A 10,352-nucleotide genomic window follows, 5' to 3' on the forward strand; every position below is an offset into this window, starting at 1 on the left:
GTAGATCGGCTACAATTACGATTGTTGTCATGGCATATGGCATGGAGCAGGATCGAGCAATATATATACAGTATATAAGTATGCATATATTAGTAATTCAATTGCTTGGCTGAGCGGGAGCTGGAGGAGCTGAAACTGGAGCTGAAGTCTGTTGTCTGCGCGGTCAAGCGACGATGTCGCTACCGGGATTGTAGCCAAAGTAGTTCAGGTTGAACTCGTCGCTGAAGAGCACCTCCTCCTCGGAGGGCTCCACCTGGTGCGACATCTGAATGCCGAGCTCCATGGGATCAATTTCGGTGATGTAGTACTGCGAGTTGCCGCTCCCCATGTGGCTATTGCCGCCCATTTGGTTGTTACTGCCGCCGCCCAGGTTGCTGCCATGTTGCTGCCGTAGGACACTTTCCGTTACCACCACGTCCTTGTGTATGGGATTCAAATAGTCTTTGAATAAAATCGAAAGCAGAGCAGAGAGTTAGAACTCAATAATCTTGGGATAAGTGGAAGTGGAAGCCTTTACGATTATCACTCACCATTATCCAACAGGACATCGTGGTAGGTGCTGATGATGGAGTTGACCGACTGCACCTCCACCTCGCGATGGATGCCATTCAGTATTTGACCCGCCGTCTTTCGCAGCTCATCATCGCTCAGCAGATCGTTGAAGGGCAGTAGTCTTTGGTGGTGATGATTGTGATTGTGATTGTGGTGATTCTGGTGGCTGTGGTGGTGATGCTGCTGCTGCTGGTTGCCCTCAGTGCTGCCACCACTGGACGTCTGCATCATCTCCTGGGTGAGAGTAGCCGCTGCCACCGCCGCCTCATCGTACATGCAACTACTGGCCTGTGCCACGTGTTGCTGCTGTGCCGCCGGATGCTGTTGCTGCTGCGGCGAGTGCTGCTGGTGTTGCTGCTGATGCTGCTGCAGTTGCTGCTGTTGCTGATGCTGCTGTATACGCTCACGATTGATCGACTCCATTTTGAAGAACAAATCCAGCCGCTGCTTCTTCTGCAAATTCAATGGTATTGATATGAGTTTTATGCGGTTGCTTAAGGGATATTCACTTACATGCTCCCAGGCCAGAACATTCTCTGCGGAATCTCCGCTGGAAATGGCCCACAGGTGACCGGCTCCTTGGGGCGCCTTAACTCCCTTCCGAAAATGTGGGTTAATCGATAGATTATGTCGAACGGAGTTCTTCCAGCGGTCATCATTGGATTTGTAGTAGGGGAAACGATCGCTAAAATGTTGAGATAAAATGGAATTAAAATTAGGTCTGATATTGTGGGCCGCTATCTTTTAGGGGTTTTTCCTTCCCATCATAATTTTGAACAGAACTATGTTTACCATCTCTTTTGGGATTGGCTCTCCTACGTGGACACTCACCACTGGCCAGTTGACCAATTGCAATGAAAGTTTCAGCCCCCATTTCGACCAGCCAATCCGGAACGGAAACGAGGCAATTTTCACGAAAACACGTCATTGAACAGCACTGCGGCAGACCTATACTAGTCCGTTGAATGCCTGACTGGGGTATACGGACACGGACATGGACACGGACACGGACATGGACATGGACACGGACACGGAAAACGAAAAAAGGACACGGACAGGGACGCTGGCACAAATTATGCGTCGTTTCTTTCCTTTTTCCCTGGGTTCTCTAGCTCGTTTTTACTTACTAGTCAGTCACGAACAAGCGATTTCGGGTGGTAAAAAAAATAGAGAATGAAGTACGCCCCATGTCTAGGAGGTGGAAGAGCCCGCAATCAGCCCACTACCACTATCCACCACCCACTCTCACTCCCACTTTTCAGATGTAAAGAGGAAACAACGACGACCGGAAAGGACATCGCGTGCCAGGATTCTTCGCTGTGTTTTGGGCTGTGGGCTGTGGGCTATGGGCTTTGCGCTCGGTTGGGGGCTTTTGGCGGACAACAAAATGGAAAGTATTTCAAATTACGACACACAGAGGATTGGAGTGGGTGGGCGGCACGCGCCGGGGAGGAAAAACAACCCCCGAATGGGTCAGGCTATGTCATTGGTTAACTGCCACTGCCCCCGGGGTTTTCTCTCCACCATTTTCTACGCCCACATTTCAGCTCGAAAGCAATCCAAAAAATTTCAGCACGCGAGCCAGGAAACGTGGAGCTTGCTTTTGATGGCCCCAAAGCACCCACCTTTTCTTTCGCTTTTCCGTATTTTCCTTTTCGGATTTCCCTCTTTCGGGAGAGAAATGACGACTCATAAATGGAGAAATGAACTGAAATATGAAAATCCACGGCATTTCCCCAACCCCTAAAACAGCGAACTCCTTAATGACCCCTCGGCAATGTCCTGATAACTGCGATGTGTGGAGCATGTGTGTATCCCCCTCCCTTGTGAACCCGGAATACATGTACATATACGAACTATTGCCGGGATTTGGCACGCAGCCCGTCATGACGCATCAAGCCATGATATGGCACTTGAAATTGGCTTCGCCGGAGTTGGGATCTAATATCCCAATGAATGGAATCAACTCCATTTGCGAGTGACTTGGCTGGCTTGCCCACTGGAACGAGTTGGCTTTCCAAATACACTTTTAGTTTGGTATGCTTCTGGATCTATGTCATGGCGACTTTTTAATTATATTAAAGTGTAAAAACCTTTAAACAAATCATCCTTTTAGATTCGAGATCTCTTTCGCAATATACAAGTTTTAAATCACCCCAAACACCTTTGTCATATCCTTTTCTACCACAAGCACTTGTAAATTCCAAAATATTAAGTCAGCCATTGAAAGTCCGGATGGGATAGTTTATGTTTATGGGCGCTGCATGACTGTCTGGTCTTAATCATGCACCCAGCAAATCGATAGCATATACATATACACATATATATGTACATATATCTGACGGAACAGGTAAATTATATAAAACTACAAGTGTGTATATCATGTTTTGTCTGCCGCACTTGTCGAATTGTCAACGTGGCTTCAAGCACGTAGTTCTCCACTCGATGGGGATATTTTACGGGGTAGAAAGCACCCACCATCCAGTTGGTGGGGTGGTTGGGGCTCCTGAGTGGCTTCGTTACTTTTGGTAAAATCAAATACCCGCTATCAGCGTCGTCATCGTTGTCAATGAATTTGAATGACTGACTTTGCCTCGGATTTGAATTCGGGTGACTACACAAAGAACAAACGATGGAGAGGGCAGGCTGGCTCTGCTGTGAAATTGTCGAAATACACGGAATGCCCGCCCCAATTTTTACCCATTTAGCCCGCTGATAATAACTATATCATCTAGCATACATCCGCTCAAAATTAAAGCTAAATTAAAGCTTATGCTATTTCTGATTGTAGCGCAAAGACAAGAAAAATGCCTACTCTGGTACTTGATTACTAGATTAATTGAAGCCAGGAATATGCCTGGTTAGGTGGCATCAATGAACATCGTACGTACTTTTGTACGACTGAAAGCTGGATTAAATGGAGTTTTCGGTATCTACCAGTAGCTGTCCAGCCCTGATGAGAATTGCTATGTAATTGACTACCCAATAGCAGCCCCACTCCGATCGCCTCGCCTCCAAGGCAGCCATTCCGGGCCGTGATGAGGTCTGATAGGCTCATAGGCTCATGGGCTGCGATGGTCGCTCGGACTAGTTGGTTGCCCAGGGACTGGAGGCTCCGGAGGCTCCGGAGGCCAGAGACGAGAGACGAGAGGCTTAAAGACCTGGAGGCCCAAAGGCCCAAATGGGCCGGGCAGGGCCGGGCCGTGTCTGGAAGTGCCTGGCACGCAAGCCACCTCAAACACACTCTGGCGCTTCATTTTTTCATTTTTTTTACATGGCAGCAAGGACCAGGCCGCCAGACTGGGCAACTACTTCTGGCCCCGGATCCGTATTTACATGTATATATAAATATATATGGGAATTTATAGTATATATCTGAATGGCTGTGGGGCCCACACTATATTTCTTGCACTGCGCTAGTCAGTTCATAAATTGTTGCGGCTCGTTGGCTCTGCCTGGCCAATAAAAGAAATTGCCTGGATTTATGGCCAGGAGGAGAGTCGAAAGTAGAAGTTGCCTCATTTCGGCTGTGCAAAATGAAAAACTTTTTAATGGCAATTGCCAAATTTTTTTTGTGTTGCTTCTTTTTTTTTGCTCTTGCTGGGCGTAACTGTGGCCAGCCACGCCCCCCGAACGAAACTGGTAAATCGAAAGCCAAAGTTATCCCAAGAACATCGGACTCGATCTTTGTCGGCAGTTGGTTTAAGCCAAGGAACATGTGGCAGAAGGTATTTCGTTGTGGGAGAAGGTCGTCCGGCTCAGGAACGAAAATCTCTTGACTTTCCACAACTAAACTCGTTAAGGCCAAACTCGAAGATAGCCTTGGCCTTTTAATATACGGAAAAATCATATTTAACTTAGGCTTAAGAACTGAGTGATTTTTGCTAGTTGCAGCACTTGAAAAAACAATGTTAGTAGGAGTATGAGTAAAGTAAGTGAAGTAAATACGAGTTACGAAATGCATTTGACATGTCAGCCGGCATCCTTGGCAAAGGTTACGCATAAATTCTGATAGTTATCCTAGTTGCGGTCGCTAAAGGGAGTGGGGGCTCCTGCCACATGTCCTGGCCGATCAAGCATGATCCGCATCCCATAAACACTCAATATGCATTCGAAATTGACCGGAAGAAGGGGCGGCGGCGTACCAACCCCCGCTTAACCCACTTAACCCCTTAACCCGAACCCCGAACCCCGGACTCCAGACCAGGTAATTGCTCTCTAGCATTTGGGCATGAGCATAAGCATGGACATGGGCATGGGCATGGGCATGGGCACGTCAAACACCTGATCCCCGGGATGCAATGATGCATGTAAAAGGTGTAGAAAAGCCGGAAGGACCCCGACTTGCACCTCCAACCCCCGCAATTAATAATTATTGTGAGCAGTGGAAATTTCATGGGCAATTGCCAGGGCGAAACGATTAAGGATTGGAGGGGAGGGTATTCGGGTCGCGTGGGCCAGCAAAGTTCCGTAAATTGCCATTGGAAAACGTGGGTTTTGATGGCTAAAAGCCCCTGCGCAGGCGCCATTTTTGCCTTGACTGCGCGAGGACACGGCCCTGGAACTCGAACCCCGAACTGAAAAAAGAGAAATAACCCATCCTCCCATCCCCTCATCCTTCCCTCCTGCGAAAGCCCAAAACCCAATACCCAGTACCCAGTACCCCCTTTTCAGAAACCCCCTGTTTGCCAACCCACACCCAACTGGGGGCCGCAAAGTAAATTTGTGAATGGTTAATGAAAAGTTCCCCAAAACTGCACGCCCATTCGAACTGAGCCGAAACTTCTTGGACTGTCGATTCATTACATTAAACATTACGGGGGAGGTGAGGTGAGGTGCGCAGGTGATGGGCAAATGTCATAAATTATTTGCCTCCCCCTCTTCCTGAACGGGGGGGTGGTTTTATATGTAAATTTATATAGGATATTTACACGCAACATTCGCGGCTGCGGCTTCAAATATTTACACTGATTCCGGGGCTTCGAACACAACAAAAGGACGAACAACAAAATACAGGTGGGGAGTAGCGGCGGGTGACGGGGGAGGGGGGAGGGGGGCGAAATGCCAAATTAATGAACCTTGAAAAATGTGTTAAAACTTTTTGTTTTCTTCGTCTACGATTCTCGTCGAATTGATATTTTCCAACTCAGCGTGGCCAGAATGGATTGTGGAAATGGAAACGATTGGAATGGAAAACTGGGTGGTCTGCGAAAAGTAGGCAATGACTAGCTAGTTTTTAATACTATCAAAAACTTTATTAACAGGAGCAGAAACAGAATTTACCTTTAGAAATGCTAGCTAAGCTCTAAACGAAAACTACTTTAAGCCCTGTCAAATTATATTTTTAAAACTACGAATATTTACAAAGGGATATTACTTTACCAATAAGCAATCGTCACAGACCTATGGGTCTATATGTAACGCCCAAATGAATGGGTTCCTAGCGGTATTAGCTGATAAATAGGGAATAGAGACCAGTTTGGCATGAACAACTTGTTGAACAACTCGCAAATAGTTTGGTTAACAACATTTTTGTTTTTCACCTTATGTGGGAAGGCAAGGTACACGAGTAAGTGCAATTTTCCAGCCCATAAATTTGTTTGAGCTGCTAACTTTTGGCACTTTCATTGTTGCCGCTGTTGTTTGCTGGCTGGTATTGTTGCACTTCGTGCACTTTGGTTAACAACCAAGGAGCGAAATCGCAACACAAACACCTGACGAACGAGGAAATCAAATGGCCAACGGGAAAGGCCAAGAACAAATGCTTGAGATTTGTTTAATTGCATCCGGCTGGCGTTTTTTACCCCCACAATAATAGAAGGTAAGCACTCTACAAAATGGCGTCCATCCAAATGGGCGGGAAGTTGGTGGTGGGTGGTTCAGTGGGTGATTCGATGGGGGACAGTACTTACGATATCCATTGGTATATGCCCGACACAGTCAGCTCACCCTTATCCTCGAGGGCGTATTCGATGAGCTCCGTGTAGGTGAACGGTGGTTTCTTTGGCCTGCTTGTTTTGCGGTGGTTGGTTTTGGATTTCAGCCACGTTGGTGGGTGGTGGTTCGGTGGTGCGGCGATTGGGGGGTTGGGTGGTTGGGGAAATTCGTCGGTGGCATCGATTGGAGGACGTCAAAAGCAAATGGTGAACGCACAAATGGGGGAAAAAGATTCAAAATATATTACAAAATATATCTCAAAAGGTGCTATATTTAAACGGGTTATCCGTGTCCTAGATTGAATTTAGATATTTATGAAAATGTAATAAAATCCCTGGCTGGGAAATTAAGGAAGGCAATGAAATGACTTAGCAAACCTTATAGATGAATAATGCTACTGTATATAAATGGCAGACTGAAATACAAACAGTACTAAATGAATCCAACTATAAAAACAAACAATAAACATATTATATTATCAAAATAGAATGGCTATTAAATGAAAGGTAGTTATTTTACTGATAAAATACGTGTATGTGCCAAATAACTTTATCCAGAAGCAGTTCTAACTCTAACTTAGCTCAATTCAACCAATTATTACATATGTCTATTATATTGTCAACCTAATATAAAAGTATCTATTATCTATCTATTAGATCTGCGGGTTGATATCAAAACGAAAATAGATCTTCCAACAGAAGTATAGAATGAAACATTTAATATTAATATTTAATATTTAACTGTCGCATTTAGTGGTTTTTTATTTCGGCTTCACTTACGCCTTGGACGATGTATCCTCGACGACAACGTGCTCGGCAACGATCATGTCGTTACCGTCCAGCTCCGAGGTGACCTCCATCACTAGCTCCTCGAACTTGCGCCCAGTCTTGGTGGAGCCAACTCCGGCCACGCCCCCAGCTGCTGAAGCGCCAGCGGAGGCGTTGCACCCTCCACCTCCCGCTGGCATCGCTGCTGCATTGGAGCAGCTCTTGGGCGATCTGGCCCGTTGATCCACCATACCGGATCCGAGGGATTGATTTGTGCTTGTGGCGGATGCGGATGCGGCGGAGGCGGATGAGGGCGAGCTGGAACTGCAGGGCGACGTGCTGATCGCCATTGCCGTCGGAGGCAGATGTGGGGGAGCACTGCCCTCCGGCAGATTGAGCGCCTGTCCGTGTACCTGATTGTGCGGCGACAGGTGCGGGAACTCGTCGAACTTAAAGTTGAGCAGCCACGAGAGGTTCTTATCCTCGAAGTCCGCCTCGGTGGCTTCATTTGCCCCACTTCCCGAACCGGATGAGGTGCGTCGGCCCGCCGACAGTATGCGCTGCTTCTGCGGCACCAGAAAGTGTTGATTCTGGTGAGGGTTCTGTCCAGGACTGGCATTCTGTTGTGTGGACTGCTGCGTATGGTTCGATGCATTTTGAGCTGATGATGATGTTGGCGTTGTCGGCGGCAGAGTGGCATTCAGTTGTCCCAGCTCCGCCTGCAAGCCGGAGTTATAGCGATGGTCCAGTTCCAGAAGCTCGCCACCCGTCCAACCACCATTGTCCTCCAGAGGAGCACTCGATGGTGGACAGTGCGAATAGGCGGCGGTGGGCACCAGGAGACTGCTATCATAGGCAAACAGATCGTTGATGAAGGACGTTGAGGATTGGGCGGGTGCAGCGTTGGCTGGCGGATTACTAGGCGGCTGTTCCAGCTGCAGGTGGAACTGCAGATCCCCGGCATCGTAGTCCAAGTGTCGCTTCTTCCAGGGATTCGCCTCGATGGGCTCGTAGTCGTGGCCCAAAGTCAGCTCCTCCTGATCGTCGAACTTGCGCTTAAGGAAGTTGTAATCGCCGGGAAGATTACTGCTGCTATCATTTTGATTGGTGGTACTGCTATTGTTGTTGTTGTTGTTGGTGCTGGGGTTCGATGTGGGGCTGGATGCACTGCCCGTTCCGTTGACGGGCATGTTGACAATCATGATGTCCTGGCTGTCTCGCTTTCAATCACGTAAGCCAAGCCAAACACACAACTCACACTTTGCGGAAAAAGAGCAAGAAACACGGGAAAAAAATTGACCTGTTTTGTGTTGTGTTGCGTTGTGGGGACACGAATAATATTTCTTTCTTTATTTCTAATTTTTTGGTTTACTCAAGAGCGGCAATTGGAAACTAGTCGGTCCGAACTGGCTAACCGTCTCGCGCTGCGACTGGCCACGGAATGCGATGGGCCGCCAGGAGCTGAGACCAACTTGGCTGGGCTGAGCTGCGCCTGCGCCCTCCTGCCACTCATCCACATCCACATCCACAGCGACATCCACATCCACGTCCACATCCACCACCCCGGACACCCAGTCATGCACATAAGCGGTACGCCTGCAGTCGATGGAGAGAGGACCCGTACCTGTGATGGCGCAGGTACAAATAGGTAATGCCGTATTATAGTCTCAGGACTTGCTCTTGTATTGTACCAAGCTGAGTTTGAAAATCAACCAAGTACCTCTGGGTACAACCAACCAAGCACCACTTGGCACCACTGAGCCCAGGTCATGTGCCGCTGGTTCTGCTTGGTCGCTCGATTCGGCCATAATCGAACATGTGCGCCAAGCTGTCCGTTAGCCAATTTCGCGCTGACATGGGGCGGGGTGCGGGGTGCGGTAGATAGGTTCTGGATCCAGGGTGCACGGTGCAGGGTTCATGGTGCGGGGTGCGGGGTGCGGGGTGCGGGGTGCAGGGTGCAGCCATTGAAGCGTCTAATCGACGCTTTTATACACTCCACGTACCCAATGTTCTTTGTATACCCTAAGCAATCCGCACAGGTGATACACCGGATAGTTTTGAGCCGGCCGAAAAGAAAGCAAAAGTTTTTCCTCTGAACCAGAAACATAAGCCAAGAACATGGATTACTCAATTTTCAGAACACCAAGAAATCCTGATTGGATTAGATCAACAGTTTGTATGGTATCGTCAAACGAATATCATCTTATCATCGTCAATTGTTTCCTATGGTTATTAGCTGTAAAATCCAGACTTTTTTTTTAGCTGTATGGCTCCTTTTACCCAAATTATAATGATTAGTCATTTAAAAATCCGTTTTCCAAACGTTGTTATCCTAATTTCCGGCATAAAACAATCCGTTTTTTATGCATAACATTGGATATATTTGTCTAAATTTGGAATGTCGTACCTCGTTGATAAATAATAAAATTTCCAATCGATGTGCATTCAAGCCTTAAAACTTTCCAATTTTGCCAACTTTTGCAAAAAATCATGATGATAACCCCTCAAAAAATGTGAAAATTAAAAAAAAAGTATTTTTTTAAATAAAGCTAAAACGTAATATGGGTCGTTTTCTAATGTATATATCTGCAAAAAGTCTTCGTAATAGCTCTACGATCTCTTCTACTCAAATTATAGCAAAAACCGCATTTGAAAAACTCGTATTTTTGGCAAAACTTGAAAACTTGATTACAGTCAAAAGCAGTGCGTTTTTTAACCACAAAATAAAAATAGTACTCCAAATGTTGAGTGTCATATCTCGTTAAACTCGTAATACAATTTCCAATCGATGTGCATTCAAACTTTTAAACTTTCAAATTTAGTAAATTTTGCCATTTTTTGCAAAATATGAAATTTTATTCTTCCGTGCCAACAAACAGATGTGGGTCATAATCTTAGGTTATATGCTGTACGAAACCATCGTTTTTTTAGCTATTTGCATTAAAAGACAAATCATTATAAACCCAAAAAAATTGTTACGAAAATAACAAAGAAAATACCCACAATAAACTACTATTTGTTCAAGTTCGCAAATAATGTTGGTATTACCTTTTTGTCTTATTTGCAAAGTACAACCGTTTACCAAAAAGATGGACA

At 46.4% G+C, this 10,352-nt stretch overlaps 1 protein-coding gene across 1 annotated transcript; it reads right to left on the reverse strand.

Moving 5' to 3' along the window:
* Positions 1 to 163: 163 nt before the first annotated feature.
* Positions 164 to 8,458, reverse strand: LOC122624670 (serine/threonine-protein kinase pakB-like). Its single transcript, XM_043804340.1, has 5 exons — positions 7,269 to 8,458; positions 6,465 to 6,560; positions 1,066 to 1,237; positions 531 to 1,005; positions 164 to 441 (listed from the first exon to the last, which is right to left on the reverse strand). The coding sequence occupies exons 1-5, from the start codon at positions 8,456 to 8,458 to the stop codon at positions 164 to 166; spliced, it is 2,211 nt and encodes a 736-aa protein (XP_043660275.1).
* Positions 8,459 to 10,352: the final 1,894 nt, after the last annotated feature.

Source organism: Drosophila teissieri, chromosome X (assembly GCF_016746235.2).
Source record: "Drosophila teissieri strain GT53w chromosome X, Prin_Dtei_1.1, whole genome shotgun sequence".
Taxonomy (NCBI): Eukaryota; Metazoa; Arthropoda; class Insecta; order Diptera; family Drosophilidae; genus Drosophila; species Drosophila teissieri.

Bases quoted from the DNA above. Each gene is read 5' to 3' on its own strand.
- LOC122624670 (XM_043804340.1), bottom strand. From the start codon at position 8,458: ATGATTGTCAACATGCCCGTCAACGGAACGGGCAGTGCATCCAGCCCC. The intron at 1,006-1,065 runs GTAAGTGAATAT...TTGAATTTGCAG, and splicing joins ATGTTCTGGCCTGGGAGCAT to AAGAAGCAGCGGCTGGATTT. The intron at 442-530 runs GTGAGTGATAAT...TTTTATTCAAAG, and splicing joins CGATGTCCTGTTGGATAATG to ACTATTTGAATCCCATACAC.